Source organism: Tachysurus vachellii, chromosome 8 (genome assembly GCF_030014155.1).
Source record: "Tachysurus vachellii isolate PV-2020 chromosome 8, HZAU_Pvac_v1, whole genome shotgun sequence".
Lineage (NCBI taxonomy): Eukaryota > Metazoa > Chordata > Actinopteri > Siluriformes > Bagridae > Tachysurus > Tachysurus vachellii.
Genome location: NC_083467.1, coordinates 12383200 through 12411128, shown reverse-complemented (window position 1 = coordinate 12411128; position 27929 = coordinate 12383200). Strand labels below are relative to the sequence as shown.

Genomic DNA, 27929 nt, shown 5'->3' with positions numbered 1-27929 from the left:
GCTGCAGTCTAACCACATTACAGTCTGTGCCTTTAGCAGAAGTCTGGTGGGTATTACTTGGCTATATTTGTTTAACCCTGTTTATCCAGTGAGTCAGGCACAAAAATTGTGCAACCCAGTTAAATCATAATCTCTTTTAACCTAACTGAAAAGAGTCTACTCCTTTAAATAAGAAAAGAAAAAATATGTCAGAAAGATGCAGCTGATATTAAAAATATGTCCAAAATGTTAATTAAATATGAAATAGCAAAAGTGATTTTTAACATATTTAATTCAAAAGTAATACGTTTGGTTGAGGTCTACATTTTTTCCATGCAAAGAGCTAGCAGTATGTGAAAAAAAAGTGACAGGACTCTAAATCAATACTTCATGTCTTTTTCTGGCTTCCATCAAATCTTTACATCTTTCTGTAATGTGAGAAAACATTCTGGCAATATTTAATCTTGTTAAAAGGATTTTTTATCCTTTCTTATCAGAATGGGCAGATTTAGAAATATATTTTGACACGAGTGATGCTTTTGTCATGAAACTGTCAATCTCATGACAGTACACATACAGCTGATGTGTAGCCTCATTCTGCTCTTGTTGATTGGCAAGTTCAAGTTCCAGTAAAAAGGTTTAAAGCTGTTTATGTTTATTTTATGATTTGGTTTGTGCATGAACTTCTGTTTTATAGCCTTTTATGGTTTAATAGTTGCAACTTTGAAATGCCCTCAGTTTAAAGGACACCTTGTATATTGTTGCCCTATTCCACCCTCTGTTATACCACATAATCGTTACATTTATATATGAACTTTGAATAGCAAACAAACAGGATTGATGCAGCTGTAATAAGCCCTAGGGATGAAATGAGCACTAATTTGAGAGAAATAAATCCATGGCAAGCTTACTAAACATTTCTATGGGCTGCAGCGTGTGCTCGGGTCAGCATCTTAATTTGGTCTCACATTAATTAGAGTGCTCTAAGTTCACATGCATAGGCTGGTATGATGAAGGTCGGCCTTGACGGGCCAAAGGCCTTGGAGTTCCCCGGAGACTGTAATTAGTCCATATGGAGAGTGGAAATTTGGGTTGCCCTTGCTCCCGTCTCATCATAAAGCAGAATTTTGAAGGGGACTAAACAGCAGCACTGCTTTCCGAGACCATAGGATGCAATAGTAACTGACGTCACTATGAAGGATGTGACATGGATGATAAATAAATGGATAATTATTGTTTCCACTAATTTTGTGTTTTTGCTCATCCTCTGGTTTTTGTGAAACCAGGAATCAGGACAAGGTGTTAACCAGACCATTGCACAGCTCTATCTTCAAACATAACTTATTTTTATAAACTTGTAAAAAAGGGCTTTGAAGTCACTATCATTGACATCAATACATCAATACTGCTTCACTGGGTAACCGACTAAGAAAACCATCAGTCTTAAACTCTGTTGGAAGGAAACACAGCAAGAAGAGTGCACAGACAACACATTTAAAAAAAAACAAAAAAAAAAACAAGTGCTAGTATTTCAGGAAGAGGTAGATCTTTAGGGGAAGTTCATTCCACCACCTAGACCAGAGCATTCTTTATGTAATAAAGATAGCACAGGCAGTGACATATACTGGAGAATATTAATTACTTCCAGTTCACAAAGTATGTGTCAACTGTGATATGTGAATGTCCAATAATCTGTAAAAGTCAATCTTATGTGGCGACTTTAATTCTGTTCTGTTTGTTCACTAATCTAGCTTTGTTTTCATACTATTATTACTAAACAGTGACTGTCATAGCGCTGTGACTCACATGACAATGATCTGTCATTTTTTGACCCAGGACTTTTATTTAGGGCTGCTACTGCTATACTCTAGGACACATAGTTGAATGAACATTTTAAATAGCATTTACATTTGATGTGTTTTTACAGTGCAATAAATACTTTTACTACTATCATATTTACCTGGTCATTACAGTGTTATTGTCAGGATCTAGCCCGGACTTTTTGCCATGTGTTTTTTGTTTACGTTTTGTGTTTACATGTGTCTGCTACACCCTTGTCTGTTCCTTCCCACCTCAGCACACCTGTTCCTTATGTGTCTAATTGTTTTCCCTATTTATTCAAATCCTCGCCTTTGCTTTGTCATAATATTGTCTTCATGGTCTGTGTCTTGTCTGTGTTTTGGATTTCTTTACCCCTAGGTTTTGTTTTTTGTGTTTTTTATTTAATAAGTCATGTGTTTTTAGCTATCCCCGTGTTTGGGTTTGAATTTTATCCACAAAGACACTCCCGTTTTCTGACAGTTATCTTACGTTATAGTACTATACTGTTTAAAGCATTACAGTTAAATTGAGAGAAGTGAGATTTCTTTTTTCCTTTCTTTGAATTAGATACAAATTCACAGTTGCATTCACAGCTTTCTGTCATTGTAGATTCGAGAAGACAAGGCATTTCACAGCAGGTGATGCAAAATAGAACATTTGCTAAGAGGTTCAATCTAGTTCAAGATTTCTTCTAAAACACTAAAAGCCCTGTTTATAGCATTTGATTGACAGATAAACTCGGTGTGTGCCTGACCATAACACCATGTGATTTTGAACATCCTATTCCAGATTTATTGTCAGTTTGCTGTCATAATAACCTCCACGCTTCTGGGAAGGCTTTCCACACGATGTTGGCTCATGGCTGTGGGAATTTGTGCATTGAGCCAGAAGAGTATTAGTAAAGGGCAGGCACTGATGTGAGTGAGGAGGGTTGGGGTTCAGTCAGCATTCAAGTTTATCCCAAAGGTATTCAGTGTGGTTGAGGTCAGGGCTCTGTAAAGGCCACTTAATTTCTTCTACTCCTTGGCAAACCATGTCTTTATGGAGCTTGCTTTGTGCACAAGGACATTGTAATGCTGGAACAGGTTTGGGCTTCTTAGTTCGAGTGAAGGGAAAGTGTAATATTACAGCATAGAAATACATTTTATGCAATTGTGAGCTTCCAACTTTGTGACAGCGGTTTTGGTGATGCATAAATGTGTGTGATAGTCAAAAGTCTACAAATCTTTGACCCTGAAAATGCAAATGAAACCAAATTCACAACTGTAGATACTTTTCTGAGCATAATGACAAAGAAATCCATACACAAAAATTAGGATCTGCATTTCTTCTTCAGAATGCCAAAATCACCAATTTAGACACTGAAAATGAAATGACCTACAGAGTTTGCATTTGCATTTTAATTTCACCAGCCACTGGATGTTCATGGTCATAAATATGCCAGTTTAAATATATATTTTGCAATTAAGTTTGATTATATCCTCAATTATGCATGCCCACACACAGGAAATGCAACTGCAAATACGTGTTCAAATTAGCATTTTCTAATTAGCATTTGAGTTTGAATAAAATCCTGAATATGCAGCCATATTAGTGTGTGCATGGTGAACTTCAGGAAAACATTTAAATAAGCATATCCTGTCTACTGTTTGGAGCACAGAGATAATAACTGGTTAAGCATGTTACAAAAAATATGGTTCTAGGCCAAATTGACTTACTTGGTGACATAATGTTGGATTAGGTTAGATTAGGTTAGGTTAGATTAGATTAGGTTAGGTTTGATTAGGTTAGATTAGGTTAGATTAGGTCTGTTCAGCTTGTTTCTAATTGTATTTACAACATAATATTTTACATATTTAACACTTATTTAAAAAAAAGCCTAAATAGCAACCATATTTCTGAGCATATTTTGAGGCTAGTAAGATATCAGATTTTGAATATCTTTGCTTGTTCTGACAGTAAAAGAAGCACAAAGTGCAGATTAGAGTGTTTTAGAAGATCTTTCTTGGGATTCATTCCTCATGTACTTCCGGATATGAAAATGGCCTTCCTCATCTGCTGAGATATTTGCAGTTGCTCCCAAATGACTTTTAGTTTTCAGTTGATGTCTTCCTCAGAGGACAGCCTTCAGTCGTTTATTACAAGAACACACTGTACCTGTGAGGGAAAGGCATTTCATATTTATTGTCAACCTTCTGTAAATTGTGGCACTGTGCTTTATTTCTACATCGGTGCATTTTTACTGGAGTTGAACCGCCTCAGAGATAACAGTGTTTTGTTGTTTTTTTGCAGGTGGTGCGCTCTGGGGTTTTACTGAAAGTGTTAAAGGCATCTAGGATAAACTTGCATTTTTAGATTTCGTTGCTACGTTTTGTATTTTTTTATTCATTTATTTTTTACACAAATATTTTAGTTGGTGTTATTTGCTCTAAAGATTCTATGCAAAGCTTTAAAAGAATCCTGTTCTCCTGTGTCTGAGTTTATTGTCAGCGATGGCACATAAAGCAAATAATTGCTGACATATCAGGCGGCTGAGGAACAGTTCTTAGAGAGCAGAAGTAGTTCGGCGATGGCTTTTTGCTATCTGTGGCTAGAAGTCCATAAGGTCAAGAACACATGCATGGATTAGCACTTAGCTTCCCAAGTTTCTGGCTTATTTGAGAAGGAGTTCCACAATAGAGGCCTGAGTGGAAGCGTCCAGATTAAATCTGGCTGCGTAATTAATGCTTGGAGCATGTTTTCTAGAACTGAAAGACTTCATCTGTATATTTCACATTTTTGTGAATGTTCACACTGATGAAAGCTTTTATAGCTTTTTATATATGGTTCATAAAACATCAAGGTCTTCACAAACAGATGTGTTTTTGAGCCTTTGAGTAAAAGTCTGAAGGGATTAGATATGTCTGAAGGGCTCTGATAGAACATTTTTATAAAGGAAAATTGGAGAAGACAGCGCCGGCTTCTATAGCAGCTTTTGTATAACCGAATAGCTTTATCGGTAATTAAGATAAATCACAAGAACCTATTTGTCGTATAGAACCACTGAGTCAATGTTCCTCATTTGTCACTATTCTGTTATAGCTTTTCTCAGAACATATAGTGGCTTCCAAAAACCTGTGATCACACTGAATATCTTTTACTTTTTTCTTTAAAACTAGTAATAGGCAGATTAGCTATAGTTTTAGAATTTTAAAAGAAATGTTTACAAAATGTTAACACCGTCAGAGACAGGTTGATAAGGATGCAAGTGCAGATAAGGTAGTTTATTAAGCGTGGCAAGGCAGAGTCGACAAATAAAGTAAACATACATGGCTCAGTAAAACAATATAGTGCAAGAGAACCAAGCGTCTACTGAGCGCCGGATACACGATACACGAGGGTTTAAATTCATACATAAATCAGGAAGTAAACTGAAAACAAGTCATTAATCCTGACACGAGGGCAACAGTCAGTGACGGTATGGGGCGGAGACAAGACATAACAAAACACAGGTGGTAACGTGAACAAAGCAAACAGATGAAAACACAGACGTAAGAGCCACAGCACTGCAGGCTGCAGTGCTCAGCGCGCAGGGGATTCCTGACAGCCACAATTAATACAAGAGGTCCGATTTCTTCGAGGCTTATCACTTCCACTGAAGCAAATGTTCAGATGGAATATTGTGGATCATTAAGTTTTACATAAACATGTGGAGTCCATGCTAGCTGGAATGCACGCTGTCATAAAAGCAAAAGGAAAACAAACCAAATACTGAGAAATTCTGATATTCATGCAAATAATTTTATTTGTCCACTTTTCACTAGACTTGATGATAGCATCAAGAATCACAGATAGATGGATGATTTAAATGCCTGTCAGAAATGCAGTGCCTACAGCATTAAGATAGACAAAATGAATTTTGTTCTTCTGCAACCGAGGGAACACAGAGCACATGTACTTTAGGTAATTTAATTTCTAATGAGTTTAGTTACAGCTAATAACTCATTAGCTCTATTTATCGTCTCAGCATTCCTGACCTTTGTTGATGGGTAATAAATCTAAAAAAAAAAAAATAAACAGGCTAAAAGCGAATAGAGCTGATACTTAAGCAGCTTCCACTATATTTTTCCAGTATAATAATGTAAATACACAACACACATTAAATACATCTGTCCACTTATTCTTTTTCCAGTCATATTTACAGATGACGTCTGTCATCAATCGGTGATGGAAAGATGGCAGTCTAGGACGATGGCATTTTGAACATGATCTCACAAGAGCTAGTCAAGTTATAACTGTTTATTTTGTAATGAAAATTTTCTAAAGAATGCAAAATAGAATTGAATCTTGGACACCAGTGTGTTCATGCTCTTGCTGTAGTCTGTACGTATTCAGTTAAAAAGCCTGTGCCAGACAATCCAGTGTGCATGTTTATCTGCATCTCTCTGTGTCTGGTAAGGGGAATATGTGCCTGTTGTTTGGCAGCAGATATGAGGATTAGTCCTGAATATCTGTCTACACAATATCTCTTCTCTCCTCCTCTAACAGGATGCATGCCAATTAAAAATAGCATGAGAGTGATGGCCTGTAGTCTTATGATATGTGGACAGCAGGAGTTGAAAAAATGCTGATAATATTTCTCCAAGCCAGCGATGCACAGACATCCTTTAAATTAAAGCTGATTTATTTATGTTGTGATAAAGAAATACAACTTTTTTATGGAGCGTATCAATTTTAAAATGGCTCTGCCGGAAAAGGTTCACTGAAGTGTTATATTACTGGGATCATTAAAAAGGACATATTGGATATATTCTTTTTTCTTCTTCTTAGATTAGAAAATAGAGCAATTCAGTTTGGGAATGTTTGCCTCTGATTGGATGTAACTTACAGCTAATTGTACATGGTGTTCAGAGGAAGTCTGTGATGCGCTTTGGAAATTGAATGCATTCAGCATCTAGACCTTGTATTCTCTTATTTTCACAGAAATAAGGAACTAACACTGTCTCATTCATTCATTCATTCATTCATTCATTCATTCATTCATTTATTCATACCTTAGGCATACATTCCTGCTGTAATGTGGCACATTTCTATCTGTAGCCCATTTGTATGGAAACCAGATTTTAGATTGAAATCTCTGTTCTGGGCTGTTCTGGTGTTTTGCAGAAGTTTTTATCTTCTTCTTTTTTTTTATTGTTTCCTACTTTTGCGAGAGTGTTGCATTTATCTGTGCAAGATAGTGAGCTGTACATTATATCCTGCTCTCTCGTCTGGTTTTCTAGTACACTCTCTGTCTCTCTGTTTCTGTCTCTCTGTTTCTGTCTCTCTGTTTCTGTCTCTAAGTGGAGGGCTCTCTCTCTCTCTCTCTCTCTCTCTCTCTCTCTCTCTCTCTCTCTCTCTCTCTCTCTCTCTCTCTCTCTCGTTATCTTTCTTTCTCCAAAATGTTGTATTTGTAGCAAAAAAAAAAACACACCTTGAAAGAGCAACTGTGGCTGCTGAAAAATACACTGGCTCAAAATGATTATCTCTCCAGATATTGCCTAATCAATAACTAAAATGTTTTACCCCCGAGATCAAGACATCAGTGGTGTCTGATGTGCAGGTGCCAGTTGGCTATAATAGGAAAATATCATATATCATACTACAAAGCTGTGAGGTTTATCTTCACAGCACTGAAATGTGGTGCGTAGTAACATACTTGAAGCAGGTAACATACAGTATGTTCTGCTTTACAGCTGCAGTTCTCTTGCCAAAGCTTTCACTTTTGTTACAGTTATGAAGAATGAATGGACCTTTAAATCTCCACTGTCATTTTACAATTTATTTTAATATTAACTTTGTTTTACCATTTATCTGTCAGAGCGATATGATTAACAGTGACTTCTTCTGTCGTGTCGTGATTTGCAAAGTTTGCCGAAACTGCAAAACAAGACATTTTATCAAGTGAAAATGTTTTGAATATAGCCACATTTTATGCAGCATTGACTGTTATAAGAGTAAACCTGTGATTAATATATTTAGAAATATATTTATGAATATATTACACAACCTTTGACATTTTTTCTGCTGGAAGGTTTACTTCCAACTTCCAGCAGTTACTTCTAGACCTTCTTTCTATAAGTAAATGCTCATAATCAGCATAATCATCCATCAGAGAAAAAAAATTCAAACAACTCAAAAATTTAAAGCATATTTGTACAATATATGAGAAAAACAGTGATCTTTTCATTATAGTAACATACCCTATGAACCCTGGTGGGTCTGGTAAATCAGACCCTTAATAGTGTGGAGCACTGCTAGTCATCATTATGGATCTCAAAGAGGTGTTCAGAGAACCTAGAATATATTATATTATATTATATTATATTATATTATATTATATTATATTATATTATATTATATTATATTATATTATATTATATCATATTATATTATATTATATTGTAGTTCTAGGCTGAACTGTCTGGTCATTTATGTATGGGCACCTTACTATAGGAATTAAAGTGCTTGATTTGACCTCAAGCACAAGTACAAGTACATATTACAAGGGCAAGTAAAGTTATACACTTCACCATAAGGACATATCATTAAAACCACTGACAGCTGAGGTAACATTGATTATCTCGATACAGTGGCTCCTGTCAAGGGGTGAGATATGTTAGGCATCAAGTGAAGAATCATTTCTCGAAGTGTGGAAAAACTGGCAAGAAAAAGGGCTAATTGTGATGGCGAGACGATTGGGTCAGAACATCACCAGAACAGCAGATGTTCTACCTAATGAAAGTGCTCTAAGGAAGAACAACTGGTCAACCAGCAGCAGGAGCATGGATGTCAAAACTCATTAATGCATGCGAGTTTCAAAGCCTAGCCTGTCAGGAAGGACTAATTTGCAACTTACAAGACTTAAAGGATCTGCTGCTAGAATGGTTGCCACAACATACATTAAGAGGTCGTGTGAAGTTCATATGTGATGGGTCAGAGCTGTTCTGGTGGCACAAAGGTGACCTACTACGATATTTATGCAGGTGGTTTTATTTTATGGCTTATCAGTGTATTTCAGTTGTCAGTTGTTCCGTTTTTAATTGTAGGTCTTTAGTTAATAGATAAATGCAAGTGCACATTTCTAAATCTACAGACACAAAAAAATCTCACATGATCAATAAGCTACTGCAATAGACTGAGAAGCTGCTTTGCTGAAGACCTGCCACACATTTTTGTGCATGAAAGTCATTTTGAAACTCGTTTTGAGAAGTTTCTTGATGTGTTCCTTTGTTGCCCACTCTGCATGAAAATAATTGTGGGTTGCTACAATAGTATTGCACAGAGCCATGTCAGGAGTAGCATAGTGACAGCTGCCACAAGAAGAAAAAATAATGAACAACCAAAAAGCATTGTTTTAATAGAAAATTGCCATGTTTATTGAATCAGATGAAGTGGAGGGAAATGTTGAAAGTGACAGGTTTTACATCGCTGTGAAGCCAGAGCATTTTCAATCCTTCCTATCTATCTATCTATCTATCTATCTATCTATCTATCTATCTATCTATCTATCTATCTATCTATCTATCTATCTATCTATCGATCTATCTATCTACTGTGTCTATCTATCTATCTATCTATCTATCTATCTATCTATCTATCTATCTATCTATCTATCTATCCATTCATTAATCCATCCATCCATCCATCCATCCATCCATCCATCCATCCATCCATTCACCTGTTGTTTTTACTCTTTTGCACACATTCACTAAAACGTACAATTTGCTTGAATGAAACTGAAATTCAAATCTGGTGTGAATAAGAAACAAACATTTAAAATCAATTAAAAAAAAAAATAATAAAATAATAATAATAATAATAATAATAGTTCTCCTGTATGGCTTTGCATTTGCAGCTCTTCATCTGCATTGGTATGACTGATGGGGTTTTATTGGACTTTAAATCTGCTGTCAAAACTCCAGTTACACTGCTTCCAACAAGAACAGAAATGATCAGCAATGATTTTAAGCAATTGTTGATTCAGATGCCATGCATTTACAGCAGGCGGATAAGAGCTCATAAATTATATGATTTGAAGTGCTTTTTCTGAGTTTTCAAATGAGCAGTTACAAGTGTCCTTATAATTTCATCGCCATGTTTCTGTCTGCAGCACATTTCTGATTCTCTATGCAGCTCTGCTAATTCCCGCCTTAGGCTCACGGCTGTCAGCTCACAGCCGCACGTCTCCACGCTGACGTCTGAGGAAGAAGTAGGTCGAAGAGAGCAAAATCAAAAAGCAATTTACATATCTGTCTCTCTGTTGTGTTTCTCTCTTATCCTATATCACCTGCAGAACTCTTGTCAGCCTGCCATGAGCTTCGTTGCCGCTATGGCTGCATCATGACCAGGAACGGGACCTTCTGCTTCTGCGCAGACGGCTTTGAGGTCGGCGAGGATGGCCGCAGCTGCAGAGGTAGGTCTCTCGCTATTATTACATGAAAGCATATACAAATTGCCAACAAATTAAAGGAAAGACATGGTTTGTGTTTAAATGGAAAAGTCCCTAGAAATCTATGCTGTCTTATGCTGACTGATCATCTTTAGCTGATGATGAAACATTTCTTTCTTAATGGCCAGTGTCTTTTCCACTGTGACAGTGTTCCTATCTGCAGGACAGGAACACTCACTGAATGATCTGACAAGTATGAAAATGATGTAAATCAGGTGCAATGGCCTTCAGAGTCACAAGATCTCAATTCAGCTGAACATCTTTTGGGAGACTTTCGGCTGAAATGTCATCTAACACCATCATTAATACATACATACATACATACATACTGTACATACATACATACATACATACATACATACATACATACATACATACATACATACATACATACGTGTGTGTTGGTGTGGGTGTATGTGTGTGGGTTTTTTTTTTTTTGGTTGGGTGTCATTTTTGCAATACATTTCCAGTAAAATATTTCAAGGCACATTGAGACTGTTGAGACTGTTCCGAGCTCTTGTGGTGGCCTAGCACCTCACAAACACAATTTATGTTGTTATCTGTCACCCATCTGTATATGGTGGCAGGAGATATTTGTCTCTGGGGGGTCTTTTAACACTTTATATGACACATGGCATTGACTTCCGAAAAATAAAGAAGAAAGAATTGTTTGACCTGGTTTGGTCTAAATGATATCTCCTGAGTGAAGCTGTGAAGATTATTGATTGTATAGTGCAGACTGTTTGTGTCATGTTTTTTTTGTTTGGATCCTACAGACAGCAAAGATTTCTATATTAAAAAAACATTCAGAAAAAAGCCATTGCTATTGTCTTATTAGCAGCGGTTCCAGTAAAACTCTTCATAAATAAGGAAGTATAGTCAGTAAATCACTGTTGTTAATGTACCAAGCTCTTTTCTGAGTACTCCCATGACTGGGACACAGAAAGATAGGTGCAATGATGTGAGATGGCCCTTACAAAAGACAAAGCACGGCCATAGTAAGCGGGGTTTTATGTATTTGGGTCATGTTTGAGCATATCTAATTTGTCATAAGTGACTCTTCCTCTGTGTGCAGATCATGATGAATGTGCAGTGTATGGGATTTGCAGCCAAACCTGCACGAACACCTATGGGTCGTATCGCTGTAGCTGCACAGATGGCTACAGACTGCAGCCTAACAGACACTCCTGCAAAGCCGAACATGGTAAGACAAATATGATGAATTAATGACTGGAAAGCCGTGTGCTTCTTAAAGTTATATAAAGCACTCTTTTTGTTGTTCTGAATTCAAACAACATGGCATCACCGTACATGTCAGTATTGCCGGGGAATAACGAATCACTGCAGAGTTTCTGGAAACAAATATTGTACATGAGGTGCTGATCTATACATGAGGTGCTGATTTAATCATGCTTGCTGTTATAAGGAAATAATCAACACTTTCTTTTTTACATGAAATCTTGAATGTCGGTAAAACAAGGACTTATTATCTGTAACAGTTAGAAAAAATAGCAGTTATAAAAAGCCATTCCCTTACCAGCTGTTCATTTTTCTAGCTCATGAAGTTATTATGACAAAAAAAAAAACAAGGCTTTCGTTGTTACCTGAGAAACCATGAAGCACAAAGTTCTCTGTACTGAAGCCTTTCCCATGGTGGAAAACTTTAAAACGTTGATCCTCTACTTCTTTTGAAAGCTAATTGAGCCACAATCAGCAAACGTAGCTATACACAATACACTACATGAGACGTTCAGTTAATCCCACATTATCAATATTAGCTGTGTTTCACAACAGCTTAGGACAATGGGCTTCATTCATCAAGCTGCGGATTATATGTAAATTGTTCATACAGGCGTTTAAGTGAGAAATTTGGTATTTAAATCAATGCAAATCATAAAACTTCTGGAAAATGTTTGTATTCTACTCAGGCTCCTGACTGTGTGTACATTCACATAAGAAGAATAACTAATGGAAACATAGGCTTCATCGGCCGGACTGAACTATTGCACTTTGATATTTGGAATATTGCTTTTAAAATAGCTATTTTTATTATGTATACAGGATTTCGCTTATCCTTATCCACAGTGACTTTAGATGAGCTTTGGAGTTTCTATCACACCCTCAGGCTACTTCACTAGGTCAGGGACTGAGAATATCATTAAGAAGATTTTGTGTAAACAAGTCATGTTATATTAATAACATAAATTAAGTATTAAAAAACCCTCATAAATAATAATATAGTTAGACGTAAACTATAAACGAATGTCTCAGATATCAGAAGATTTTGTGATCGCTTAGCGTTATTAATATATGATAAAAATTAATTTTTAATCACTAAGAGTCAAAATAATTGCAACTTGTGTCTTTCAGGATTTGTAGTATGGGTGATCATTCACATACAGGTATGAGGAAAACTCATGCTTAATGAATTCTGGTCAAAAATTTTAGTTTTTACAAAAAAAAAAAAAAAGAAACAAAAAATAAATGTACACACAACTTAAATGAAAGATTGATTAACATTGCCCAGTGTGTGAAGTATACAACACTCTGAGCCTCATTACTTTGCTGGGAGACATGTAATGGAACCTTTGCCTGCAGATAAAGCAGCCCTGGAGTGGAAAGGCATTTTAGTAATAGAAAAACCTAAAGAAGAGCTCTGCTTGATCTGCATCAGGGCTGCCCATAGATTACATGCCTAATGGCACCTGGGTGGGAGTGCAGCTGCTCACAAGTCCGAAATCCAATCACTTTTATCATTAAATCTGCTGCTTTCTAATGAGAATTTCAAAGGGAAACTGAGCACTACAATTCGAGACAGATGCATTCGCAGGTCAAATTGACTAAAAACTTGGTAGTGTTTAATCAGGAGAGCAAACGAATTTCAGTGCGGTGATGGATTGTTAGACTATAGCTGCTCTTAGAATTTCTGTCTGCTTAGGTGAATGAAGTTGAGTGGCCTATTTTGTCTCTCCCAGACTAACATCATTAGTGCTAGGATTTTCTAAAGGTTAGGGAGAGTAAGTTAATTACAGTGATTATGAAGCTGCACTGTTGTCATTTCCAGGTTTCAGATTCATTTTTCATCAGTCCCACTAAGAACACGTCTCGGTTTTACAGCCCACATGGTAGCGCCTGATGTAAATCCTTTAATAAATGGGTAACAGTAATCACAACACAAATCATGGATTATAAGTCACATTATATAGGTTGGGTTCTGTAAAGGAGATTGTGACCTAGGAAGCTAAAATGCCCTTGTGTATTTATTGGTCTGAATCCAGTTTGCACGAGCGTAGAAAGTAAAGAAATTGAATGGGGATTAAGATACAGTACACTCTGTGGGAAAATTGCTGCAAGGCACAGCACACCTTGCAGTAGATCCAGCATCAGGCTGCTTTTAATCAACGTGACTGCTTTCCTAGGAGGAATAAACTGAATATCATTACCCATAAACTTAACTGAACTTACAGCTCACCTACATTAATATTCATTTAGCAGAAAGAGGCTGCAGCGTACGGATAACTAGAAAGCTTCTATTAGTTGTAAAAGCTCATGCATAAAAAATAAAAAAATTTAAAAAAAAAGTGCTTTTCCACTTCCTGGCCATCAGATGCAGACTTGTGGAGTATGAAAATCCATTTGTCAACTGAATGTTTAATAAGATTTAAAAAAAAAAAAAAAACCCTCTTTATAAAAAAGCTTCATCAGTCATGAGATACTTTTGGCATAGAGTTCTGTTGATTTATTTTCACGGGTGATTGCTACGTAGTTTAATTGCAACTACAACCGATCCTCGTACTTTTTTTCAGGATCAACCATGGACTGTTATTTTTTTTTTTTTGAATATAATATTCAGCATTCTTTCTTTTGGAGAAAAGTTTCTTTTGTTTCCTGTGCAGCCATAATAATCAGAGCAAAAAGTGGAAATGCTGTGGCACACTCTTGTATTACCTGCAAGAAACACCAAAAGTAATTACTCGCCTCTGCTTGTGTTGTGGGAGGCAACATTCGGTTTTAGTGGCTGAAAAAGGACACAGTGATTTATAGAGCTTATTAGAGTAGTGGCCATGAATTTATCCTTTTTTTAACTGAAAAATGAAATACTTTATCGAACTTTTGTCTGGGTCCATAAATACATCTACTGTACACTATAACTTTAACAGTATTTTGAAATATAAAAGAAACTAAATATAAAAGAGACAACATGAAGATGACTTCAGGAAGAGATTGCGATGTACTTCGGTATAAAAGTTTATTACACATAATTGCTAGAAAAATATATTCAGTCCTGTTTGATCAGCTGATGGCCTTTTTTTTGGTCAAGAACATGTTCCTATAGTAAGATGTAGATAGTCATAAGACTGTGTACACTGTAAATTTACAGTACAGTTGTGGGCAGCTGTGTGTTCAGCCACATTCATAATACCACTACTGTAATCAACATCCACAGTATAGTGCTGTAATTAACACAATATTCCACTGTAATGACATTGTGTCATTTCACAGTATTAAACTGACTTTCTACAGCAATGCATTGTATTTATTTACAGGGGAATATTGTAATTTTTGATTTTCATACTGTACTTGTCAATAATAATGAGAAGAAAAAATTCCAAAAAGCACATATCTTTCAGTTCCTTGTCGTAAGCTATATGCTCAGTTCTAAGTTACTAAGCCGTTTGGTATTTGCTCTAGTTTTTGCAGTTGCTCTGTTGTTATTCCGATTGTGATCCTGATTAGCTCTGATATTCCGGTGATTTTCCCTGTTGACCTTTGCCTGTTTTGCCTGCTGATTTTAGATTTTCTGCCGTGCCTGTGTTTGTATGTTCCAATTCTTTTGCATGTTGTTCCTGCCCTGTGACTTTTTGTAATTAAAAACATCCTACATTTGCTTCCAACCCCTTTGAGCCTGCCTCATTACAAGAAAATTGCCTTTGTCAGTATTAATTTAAAAAAAAATTAAAATTAAAGTGCAGTTAACAATTAACAAGGCAGTCATCTTAACATTCTTCCAAATGTGAAGAGATAGTAGAACTTACAAAAGTTTACTGTTACTAATCAAATTGAGCACAGTGGTCCTACGTTACAGTAAATATCTACAGTGCAGCTAAACTAATGCTGTTTTGTCTTCATTTTAATTCATTTTAAAAAATGTCATTCAAATGACTTTGTCTCGACAACTTCACATTGGTCATGTTGAAATTCCCTAAATGGATTTTGCTTACTTCTGAAATAAAAAGAAGTCTCCAACCCCAAGCGGATCATCAGCATAAATCAGTTAGCACATAATGGCAAATAATGACTTCATTCTTCCCAGCAAAGTGTCGTTCCTGCACTCTGTTCTCGTTCACACAGCTCAAACCTGCATTATCTCATCACACTGAATGCTTCAAATGGCTTTGAAATGTCTGACTTCGTGCTGACTTGTCACCATTTTGCCCTTACTTTTATTTTAGATCCCGACGAGAGTCCTGCTGCTCTGATGATTGCGAGCTTGGATAATATAGTGATCACAGCTCTTAATGGATCTGGTGTGCAGATCTTAAAATTCCTGGACCCAAATGGGACTCATTCTTTGGACTTTAACCACAATGAAGAATCAGTATGCTGGGTCACATCTTCAATGTCTGCTGGAAAGCTCTGGTGTGCCAAGATGAGGAAACCGAGTGGATTTTCCAAAGAGCGGGAAATCAAATCTGCGCACAGTTTCCACAGTAAGAAATTACTTTTACAGTTTCTATTTGAATCAAGTAATGCTGCGTTACACTTAATAGCAATGAGAAATGTCTGACCAATGTCCCAACAGTCAGTAAGTAAGAGACATGGGAATTTGCTTTTAATCACATATTATAGGCATACATTTGCATATTTAAAATAAAATAAAATACAATTATTTCAAATAATTTTAATCTTAATTGCAGGCTGTGTTGGGATGTGACAGCCTAGTGGTTAAGGTGTTAGACTGTTGATCAGAAGGTTGTGAGGTTCAATCCCGACCAAGCTGCCCCTACTTCTGAGCAAAGCCCTTTACCCTTAATTGCTCAGTTTTATATAATGAGATAAAAATATTTTCTAAAAAATATTATTTAAAAAGTTGCACTGGATAAGGGTGTCTGCTAAATGTAATATTCAGCATTCAATCTAACTCCATTAGATGAGGGGTAGTCAAATAAAATACAATCTATTAGTTAACCCACAAGCCCCAATGTGCTGCCCATTCTCACTGTTAGTAGACTGAAGATAGATAGAGGTAATAATGTATAGCCAGCTAATTAGTTTGTTAAGTTCAGATTACAGACATTTTATTTCTGCCCTTCATAAAATGTCAGCATGTCACTATCCAATATTTCAGCTGTGACATTTAGTGTTCTGTCCTTGCATTATATTTATATATAGATATTTTTCAAGTAGGTCTTGCATCTTTATTTTCTGTGAGGTGTTCACAGTGAGGTGAAAATGTTTAGTAAACAGGAGAGTTAGATGACAGCCTGGTGCTGCAGTTTTTTTTTACTCAGGTTTATCAATGTTTCCACATGAATGTATGTTCCTGCTTATTTCCGTCCATGAAAGCTAATTAATCCACATAATGGCGCTTTACACTGCTCTGAACAATGGGTTATTGTTGTTCTAAACCCTGCTTTTAACCCTGCATAGAGGAATATTTCACACTTGTAATTTAGAATTGGGGTTAGCACCACCAGAGTAATGAAGCAGCGTTTCGGTGGTGTGTACAGCGTGAAAAAAATGTAAAGCTGAGATTCTTAGCAACAGACACCCAATCAAATACTGGACTGCACGTGCCTCATATCATGCGCTTTGTACTGTTACAGAATCTCTGCATGTTGTATAAAATGTAGTTGCAGCATTTCAGGGAAAAGAAAATCATGTCATATGGTGATGAAAAACACATCATTCTAAGCTAAAATGAGATTTTATTCTTACAGTTATAGTCAGAAAAGCCTGCTAGGACAAGAGAACAGCAGTCAGACATAACTGAGTGTATAAGGAGCTCACTGAATATCTAGCAGAAGCTAAATATCAACAAACACCTGGTCAACTACATTACAAACTTGCCAAAAAGAATTAGCATGCGACATTTTCTCTCACCGAGGTGAAAGTGCAAGACGAGCCATTATTTTAAGCAGTTGCACGCTGTATATACAGTATAGAGTCATACTTGTTGAGAGCGCAATGCAAATAAGTACGTTAACCCGGGGTTTGGGAAAGTACAGTGAGCAAGCAGCGTGAAACCTGGAAAAAGATAAGCCAGGATTCTGTTTACTCAGAATTTTACAATAATTCCAGCTTCACAGTTTCAAGTGTGAACTAAGTGTGAAAAGCCTTATACAGTAGTAAAAACACTTCTAGGTTCGTTGTGTGTAGTGCAACAAGGTGGAGCGATCTGTGTTGTAGATACACCACCACAACAGTGAAGGTCATTATCTAACTATGTCTACAAAATATAAGCTTGTGATTAAGGAAAGTTTTTTTTTCTTGTCTGTATGATGAATCTACTTTTTCAGTGTGCAACTATGATAAAAATCTAATGAAATCAGCTTTTTTTAATCTGCCTTTTATCTAAGTTGACATTCCTTTACAAACTTTTTTTTGTCAAACTGTTTTTCGTCAAAACAATATTTCAAGTGAAATATTAATTATCTTGGATTTTTAAGTTCCGTTTAAATCTGTTTGCTTTAAACAAAAGTGTTGTATTTCTGTGCCCGTTTGTCAACACTAGTCTTTTTTTTTCTATTTAGGTGTTGAACACATGGTAATCGACTGGCTCACAGGAAACTTCTACTTTGTGGACCGAGCGAATGGCAGGATATTCGTTTGCAGCTGGAGTGGAGAGACGTGCGTTACTATAATAGAACTGGACCTGTTGAATCCCAAAGGAATAGCTGTGGATCCTCTCATGGGGTAAGTAAAATATGCATGGGGTGTGTCAAATAAAACAAGGATTCCCCACTGCTAATTATTTGCTGTTTAAATATTAAAAATTCCCACACAAGCCCTTGTTCCAAGGCTTTAAACATTTATACAAATGTGCCTTGAACACTGCAGTCCCTGTATTAATATTGCCTTTTCTCTGCAAACGTGTCTGCTTGTGTAATTTCATAACAATTTCTCCTGTCAGGAGTTTCATTAGTATTCCATGATATATGTAACATTTCTCGGTATAAAACACCCCTGCAGAATGTTACTTTGCAGAGGTTTTTCTCTTTGTTTTGTTCTGACACTACAAATACGGCGCTGAAGTGAGCCGGTGGAGTCGTCAGGTTGAGTGGTAATTGTGGAAATATTTGGGGAGACAGGACTGAAGGAGCACAAAGGCTCCTTGGAGGGAGAAATGGCAGTGTGATTATTCCAGTTATCAGTGGCTAAAAGGGAGCTCAGCTGCAATATGCCCAGTGAGATGAAACTAGGAGCTAAACAGAATTGGGGTACCGCTATATTCATGAAAGGACAAGGACAGACTGAGCTTCGAGACTCAGGGTTTTAATGACGCTTCCCTAAGTAAATGCAGAGTCTAAGCAGCTGTGTTTGAGGGTATCGCTCAGAACGCAGTGTGAGCTCCGAATGAAGTTAAACCAATGCAGCTTTTATTGTTTGCTGCATGAAGACTGTGTACTTATTTCTGTGGCCCTCATCAAGAAGACTGTGACAGAGAAAAAAAATAAATCATTCCATATAAGCACATAAATTTGCCAGACATAAATGCTGTAATATGACAGACACTTTTGTTCAGCAAAATCATTCAGCTGTTTGTTCTAACAGTTTGTTCTAGCATCAAAATGTCATAACAGCACTGGCTATAGATTTGATGCAGCATTAATGAAGGAGAATATTTCTCAGGTTATCAGCATGACAGGAGATAATGAACAGAAATTAGGAAACAAACCAAAAGTAAACCACATGTGTACTCTTTTTCCACACTGCTCCCCTATCTGTATACCTGTTCTGTTCTGTATAGTGCTTTCATGTACAAGTTCAAGTTAACATTTCTGAAGTTATATCATAACATAAATAATACATCAAGTATTCAGAAGGGAAGAAACGATTGTGTAAACATCACCAAGTTAAAAGAACCGAACATACAGTATTTTATAATAATTCCTATTTGCTTGTGGTTGTGTGTGGGAATTTGGAATATGTTTTACCACATATTTTTACCCCTGTGAAACAGGAAGTCATGCTCGAACAATTTCCTGTTCCTAGTTACTCAGGTGTACTAAAAATAAGAAATTTAAATGAAAATAGACTTCAAGTATTTTTTACTCATATAAATTCGTAAGGGTGCCAATAATTGAGCCACACATATATTTAACATTTTGTTTCAAATAATACTGTGTTGTGTTTGTAGTAATAATAATATCCAGAGAGCAGAGACTTTTTAACAAAAGATCAAAAGGTTAAACAACAAAGACAAATTTTCACAGTTCTCTTTGATCATATTTACCAATGGTTCCTATTTAAGTGGAGGGCTCTCTCTCTCTCTCTCTCTCTCTCTCTCTCTCTCTCTCTCTCTCTCTCTCTCTTTCTCTCTCTCTCTCTTTCTCTCTCCCTCTCTCTCTCTCTCTCTCTCTCTCACTCTCTCACACACACACACACACACACAACCCACACACACCTACACACACGTATGTATGTATATATATATATATATATATATATATATATATATATATATATATATATATATATATATATATATATATCGAGGGAGAGAGAGAGACATAGAGACATAGAGAAAGAGAAAGGCTCAGAGAGATAGAGAGACATAGAGACAGACAGAGAGAGAGAGAGAGAGAGAGAGAGAGAGAGAGAGAGAGAGAGAGAGAGAGAGACCTCCACTTAAATAGGAACCAGAAAGATTTCAAAACCTTCAAAATGACAGACTCTCAGTGCTGGGAGTGGTGGAATGAACTTCCAACCTCAATTCAGACAACAGAATCTGTCACTACCTTCAAAAAAATACTAAATACACACATCTTCCTTTAACACTTTAACCACTAGCTTCTTCTCAATCTAAAAGAAAAATACAAAGAACAAAAAAGGAATTTGCAGTGACACTAGCGATTGCACTTTGCTTCTCTAACACTAAATTAAAAATCTGGTATGGTAGCACTACACACACACTTTTTGTGCAACACTGGCACAATACCAAGATGTAGTTACCAAGATTGCAGCTTTGTTTGTTGAAGATCTGCGCTCTGCTTTCCAGGCTAATTTCATATTCCTCTAGTACATGCAGCTCACTGGCTGAAAGTACAAATACATAACCACTTTTCTTTGTTAAGCGATACACACTTTCCAGATAAATAATAATAAAGACACTTTTTGCACATTTTATTTCCTAGACTGCTCACAATCTTTTACTGACTCACTATCTTTTTGAAAAAAAGAGTGACATCTTGTATGTTCCTCATTCCCATATTCCACTGCATCGATCTCGCTATGCAACAACTGGCTTGTATCTCTCAAGTGCTTTTTTATATTCCTAATGAAAAGTTAGTGCTTGCAATGACAGTTCCCAGTGATCGAATGATTATATTTGTGCATTGTTGATATTGTAGTGACAGAACGATGCTGGACAAAAATGCAACCACAATAGACAAAAATGCTGAGGCTGAGAGATAATGGAGATGTAATAATGTAAATAGCAAAATAAAAACATTTTAAGCCAAAACATTATAAATCAGTCAAAAAATAAATCTGTCAAGAAAATGCTAAGATATATTTACCGACCAGCCAGCATGCTGTTTATTGTTTCTCCTGGGCTGTACAAGTGCCTAGACTGGTTCTCTGAGATGTGCCACAGTGGATCTGCCAATCTCTTGTCCTTCTGCCAACTATGGACATATTGCCTGGACACCATAGGCCTCCATCTTGTCCTTGTCAGTGTCATTAAGTAGGAGGTTATGTTACAAATCGTCTCTCTTTTTTTTCCCTGGGACAAAAAGCCTGTCATGTGTTTTGTCATTGTACTCTTCTTTGTGTTATGCCATGTGACTTGGTTTTGGGTTTGGCCTTTTCTTCAGCTCCACGTTCTGTCATTGCTCTGTTCCTCAGTTGTGTTTTCCTGTTCAGTATTCATTTCCTTAATTAGTTTGTCTGTGAATATCATGTAATCTCTTTCCAACAATTATGGATCTTCTGCGTTAAATCGCCAGCATGTGATTTGACTTGGATATGGCTTGTACAGTAGCAATGTGTTTCACATAACCTCACTTGTGTCCTGCCTCCAATAACTATCACCTATTTACAGAATTGTCCAGCAGTCTCTCTGGATTATGGTTGTGAGGTTAACTTTCTGGAGCTATTAAATTAGAGTAGAGAAGAGCAGGAAGGAAAGTGAAGCACCTTCATATTCTCAAGTGGTGTGATTTGAAAAGAAATCTCATAAAAATAGAATTAGCAAACTTTTTCACTTACTACTCTCTTGGCTGTTTGCAGAAGCCCAATGTTCAAGATCTCTTTATGGTTCTTGAACAGAAAGGAGACTTGGTTCACTGGGTTCTGCCAGCTCTAGGCCTTTCTAAGTGCATGTCTCCAGTGTTAATTCAGACCATTAAACTTAGGACAATCTTTGCTTCATTCTTTCTTCCCCCCAAAAAATTCCTTAATGTTAAAGTGAACTGTACTGAACTATTTAGCAATCAGAAATACTTAAAATCAATATATCAAAATATAATAATATAATATAAAATTTTATATCAAAATAGTAATGTCAGGATTCTCAACTACTGCTATTACTGTAGCTTTGTATTTTGTAGTGTGTTGGTTAACTAGCTAATAATTTGAAACCACAGTGTTCATGGTCACACATTCCCTAATAACAAATCATGAAGATAATTGGCTAACGAAGAAGAAAACAGACCACATACTCCATACCTCCATACCATACTTTGTTTAGCAATAGTTTAGCAATGTTCATCTCCGTGTGACCAAATTACAAGCATTTATTATTATCATAAAACATTCTCAAACTTATGTCCATGAAAATTTCCTTCCATTCTTATAAACCTGCAACCCCATCTACTCATTCCCATAGTTATATAGGGTCATTTTAGTCTTTTTTAATTTAAATTTATTTTAATTTTACAATTTAAACAATTTAAATTTAGAACAATAATGCATCTTTATTTTATTATTATATAATTTTTTTCAAGATATAAGATATTTAATTGGGAAGGCCACAGATATATACAGTATACAACATCCAGTGAAATGAAAATCCAGTCCCCCTTCCTAGACTGTGCATATAAATAAACTACATTTGTAACATTAGTTTAGGATTATTTTGATGGATATAAAAAGTGGATATTAAGATATTACTATATATATATATATATATATATATATATATATATATATATATATATATATATATATATATATATATATATATATATATGGGGGGGTTTGGCTACCGAAGTAACATCAGATTTACAGCAGAAACTTTTTATTCCACAGTTTGCACCAATTTATTTCTGATTTAAACCAATATAGTGTGGTTTAACCACAAGGAACAATGTTTAATACCTGTAGCATTTACACTCAGCTCTTCTGTGCCACTCCTGTTGCCTTATGGGATAGTGCAGTGTGCATTGGCTCTGTACTGCAGAATCTCAGTGGAAGCAGTAGATAATCTGGGTATTCCTCGCCTACAGTTTTATCAATACTGAGAATCAGAAAATTCTACTCCTTTGGTGTACTGCATTTTTGCTTCCTCTATAATAGGGTAGTAGGGATGTTTAGACATAGCTATGTTCTCCCAAGACTTCACCACTGCATTAACCACTACATCTACTATAGCAGACTTCAAACATACACATATATGTGTGTAGCAAGCCTTTAGATTATGATTATTATACTCATACATCAGATTCTGATTGCTGTTTGTACTGTTTCTCATTTTCTGATTTGTGCATCAATCCCTGATACCCTGATTGTGTATCTCCTGACCTCACTTCTGTCTTTTCACCTTGGCTACGTCTAATGTTTGTGAATCTGATTTTGCATTTGCCAGCCTTTATTTTTTTTTAAATAAAGCTCTTTCCTCAAGTTCCACCATTTCTGCCACTTGCTTGTAGCTCAAAGCTTGCACAAAAACTTACAAGCAACAATGGTGCAAGAGACACATTCTTGCATAGCCTTATATGTTTAACACTCAATGCATAAATCTCAGGTTAATCATTTTTTTTGACCTGTGTAATATCTAGCAACAAGAATTTACATACTTTCATTCAGTGTGCTAAGCTAAGTAGTTCTGCTTCAAACAGTCAAGGTGGTGGAGGAAAACAAAGGGATTTATTTCAGAAAGGTTAAAGTATCCCATAAAAGGTTAGTAATTCCTCTTCTCCGAAAGACGTTAAGGTGCTTTCTGAACACAGGCTCTGGTCTGCTTGTCATGCTACTTATTCTCACCATGCCTTATCCTGAATGAGAAAATCCTGGGCTGCAAAGGGTTTTTGCATACCCTGTTATACCTCTATCAAACAGGCACAGTGGCACTCCTCTATTCACAGGGGATTAACTTTTGTATCTTTGTAATGCCTATGGTAATGAGCATAATATGTTAGCAAATGGAAATACTTACTTTCTGACATTATTAGGTTTAGAGGGTTTATGTGAAGGTAATTTGTAAGTATTTTTATTTCTGATTATTCTCTCGCACATTTAGCCATGGACTCTACAGTAGGTGGCTTCTGTTGCATTCTCTGTGTTTGGAGGGGTGAGAATAGTGAAAGAGTTCAATGTAGTGGCTTAATCTGTAGGTCTGGCAATAGTAAAGACATTAAAGCACACCTGTACCATAGTGTTCTGAATTCTGTCTGAATGTGAATTACTTTTTTGTAATGTTGTATTTGGTTAATAGTAATTCAAAAAGCATATTTTGTTGATTGTTTTTGTAGTAAGAATTTTTTCACAGAAACTTCAGTTTTCTGCCACAAGAAAGTCTTCAGGACAAGGACAAGTGTCTTGGGATTTTTTTGGAAATATGACAAGCTGCAAGCCTTGTTTTGAGGATATTTTATTAAGAATAATTAAAAGTATAGCTTTGTTATATAATTAATAAAAACTTAAGGTTGATAAAATAGCAATAAAACTTTGGGACCTGCTGCTATAGGATAATAATAATAATAGTAATAAACCGTGGGATGGTAAAAGTAACTCTGCTTCACATTGTGTTCATTACACCATCTTGTCTTTGATTATTTTTCTATGATAGCATGGCCTGTTTTATTCCTTACATAGTTGTACAGGAGAAGACTAGCCAGTTTAGCTACCCGCTTTATTTGGTCTGCTTCCTTTAATTAACAGGATGTGACACACAGTGAATGAGAGGAGCAGAGGTTTGTAAAGCTGAAGAGATGGTTTACTTCAGACGCTGAAGTGCTGTGTTTATGGTACATTAAGAGTGTTGGTAAAGTTTTGTGTTTGCTTGCTTCATTTTCCCTTGGACCTTCTTCTTAACTTCACTGCGAAGGAGTGTTTATGGAGTTGTCTTAGAGTCAAAAATGAAATAGCTAGTCAGGGAATAAGAGTTGGGAAACACTTTGCTTAACCCCACTTCACAGAGTTCTGGTTGATTTCCTTAAAACAAATGCAGCACAAGATTGCAAGAGATGTTTTCTTGTTATAAATGGCGTATGGGACTGAAATTTGATTTGGACTGAAATGAAAGCAGAGCAGTGTTTCACTGGTGCTGGGGAAATGAGAGGGATTTTGATTCTTAAACAGTTATGAACATTCACACAAATATTTGTGCATCTCTCCTGCATGTATTTGATTCACCAGAGTGTCTGTTAAGTTGATTGCAAAGGAGTAGAACATAGATGAGATGCATGACTACAGTCAAACTGCTGAGTCAAACTGATGTGAGCTCTTGTTTCTTTTTTTATACAAATGGTGATGTATTTTGAATAGAATTTGACGGTGGCAAAAACAGTAAAAGAAAGAAAGAAAAAACAATAGTAATGTATGGATGTTTTGAAATGATGAATTGATGATCTGTTTATTCTATGTTATTGAAAATAATCCTGGAAAACCAAGAATCATGAAGATTTTTGTCTAATATTCACTGTGCATCATCTTATGATATGTCTGACAAAAATAACTTGATATCAATTATACGCTTAAGTTATATACCTTGAAATTTAAAACTAAAATAAATGTAAATAATAAATAAATAAATAAATAAATAAATAATATGAAATCATGGCTATTTTTATTTTTTATTATTAGATATTATTAGATACACAATACTGATTATATAACATAGCATCATATTTCCCAGCCCTTTTCAGTAGACATCTGCTTAATGTGACGTATACTGTTGCTAAAATGTTAGACAATTTAGAACAGTGGTCCCCAAACCCCGGGCCGCGGACAGGTACCGGTCCGTGGATCAAATGGTACCGGGCCGCCCAAGGAACATTAAATTATTTCCATTTTATTTACTGTGGTGTATTTCTCTCGGGTTTTTTGCGACTTTCCATGGACGAGAGGTTAACCGGGAGCTGAGAGACGTCACCTAAAGCCGCACCAATACCGCGCATGCGCGAAATATCGGGGCGGTTTTAGGTGACGTCTGGAGCTGAGCGGCTGCAAGCGGCAGTGGCGTTGTAGCTTTGGTGGAGAGAAGGTGTGTATCGCTCTTCTCTCTGTTCACCGGTACTTTCTCATGTTTAACAGTGCTTGGTGTACGTGTATATTGTGTTTGCTCAAATTTAACTCACAAATTAGCAAAAATGAGTACGAAACAGACGTCGTTAGAAACTCTGCCGGTGTTCTGGATTAAAGTTATGGCGGAATACCCTGAGATTGCCACCACAGCACTTAAATCCCTATTGCCATTTCTGACATGCTGTCTGTGTGAAGCGGGGTTTTCTGCAATGACGGCAACCAAAACAAAACAACGGAATAAATTGGACATAAGCAACACACTTCGGGTGTCATTGTCTCCTATTACCCCCAGATGGAACCGTCTTGTTGTAAAGAAACAAGCTCAGGGTTCTCATTGATTTAGCGTTCTAGGGAGTTAAAATGTTACATCACTTTATATTCATTTTTTGGTGTAACTGTATTTTATTTTGAAGGCATGTTTAAATACAATTAAATGTACATTATTAAAACAATCTAAAATATAAACAATCAACCCCACCCCACCCCAACACCACCACCACCAGCAAGCCGCGGGGAAAATTATCAAACGTTGACCGGTGCGCGGCGATAAAAAGGTTGGGGACCACTGATTTAGAATATACACTAACATTCACATTATGGCCAAAGGTGTGTGGACATTCATACAGTCAGCACAGGTTGTGGGTGTGTCTTCACTCTCTTCCTGCTTTGTACTCAGTGTGTCTGGGCTAGAATCTGGATCCTACATGACCCTGATAAGGATAAAGTGCTTACAGAAGATGAATGACTGAATGTATTTGCGGTTATTGATGTGTTGCTTGCTTCGTTAGCTACTGATTCAGCAGCACCTGCAAGTCAAAAAATGTGACATTTACAATCCAGGTGCATTTTCCACCTGCTCAGAGACAGAGCTGAGCTGAAAATAAAGAAGAAACTTCTCAGTCGGTTCTCAAGTGACCCTGTTTCTTTTTATAGATTAAGTGCTTCTTGATGCCTTGATGTCACCTGTCATCAGTTAAACATATTCAGACGTTGTTGCTAAGTAATATTAAACACTTTGTAGTAAAAAGCACGCTGACAGACAAAACACTTTTGTTTTTACTTAAGATTTGATAGTCATAATATCAATATGTAAATATACTTTATCTAGTGGGAGCTCATCCATTGGGGCAAATGGAGCAGATGTTGAGTTGCAGCATATCAAATTTAACTACATTTCTATCAAAATAAAGCATCGTGAATTTGCGGCAATAGCACATAGACTGTGGAATAGCTTACCCATGTACGTCAGGGATGCTGATTCCGTACACGTTCTTAAAATACAACTTAAGACATATTTGTTTTTCATGGCATATCCCTCTTATTGAAATATTTTTTATTATTACTGTTAATGTGTGTATTGCTATTATTATAATTGTATTTATTTCTTTTTTATACTTAGATGTTGTAAAGCACATTGGTCAACATGTGTTGTTTGAATAGTGCTATACAAATAAAGTTGACATTGACATGTACAGAACCATTTCTGTTATACAATATATACAAAATATATTCTGATATACAACATATGTGGACATCTGAGCATCACATCCATATGTATATGCATAGAAATGCTGTGAACAAAGTGAGCTTGCTGAAGACATGGATTGAAATGGAGGAGTGGAAGAACTCGTGTAGTCTGTGCTGAGTACTGGCTTTGACTCAACCACACTGAACACTTTTGGGATGAACTGGAATCCTGACTGAACCTCAGAGCTCCTCACCTCACAACAGTACCTGATCTCACTAATGCTCTTGTGACTGAATGAACACAATTCCACACAGCCACACTCCAACATCTAGTGAAAAGCCTTAGAAGAGTGGAGTTTATTATAGCAGCAAACAAACGAGGAGGGATGTTCAACAAGCACATACTGTATGGGTGTGGCTGTAAGGTGTCCACACACTTTTGGCTGTATATACAGTATAATGTATAGTATATTGCAGAGATCCAATGAAGTACAGAGGAATG

General features: G+C 36.4%; 1 protein-coding gene across 1 annotated transcript in view; it reads left to right on the top strand.

The window, feature by feature from the left end:
* The window catches only part of lrp1bb (low density lipoprotein receptor-related protein 1Bb), a 196447-nt gene that overhangs the window by 26963 nt on the left and 141555 nt on the right, over nt 1-27929 (top strand). The window contains exons 4-7 of the mRNA XM_060877188.1: nt 10115-10234; nt 11346-11474; nt 15724-15981; nt 18025-18187. Coding sequence (XP_060733171.1) covers nt 10115-10234; nt 11346-11474; nt 15724-15981; nt 18025-18187 — 670 coding nt within the window. The remainder of the gene's footprint in view (nt 1-10114; nt 10235-11345; nt 11475-15723; nt 15982-18024; nt 18188-27929) is intronic.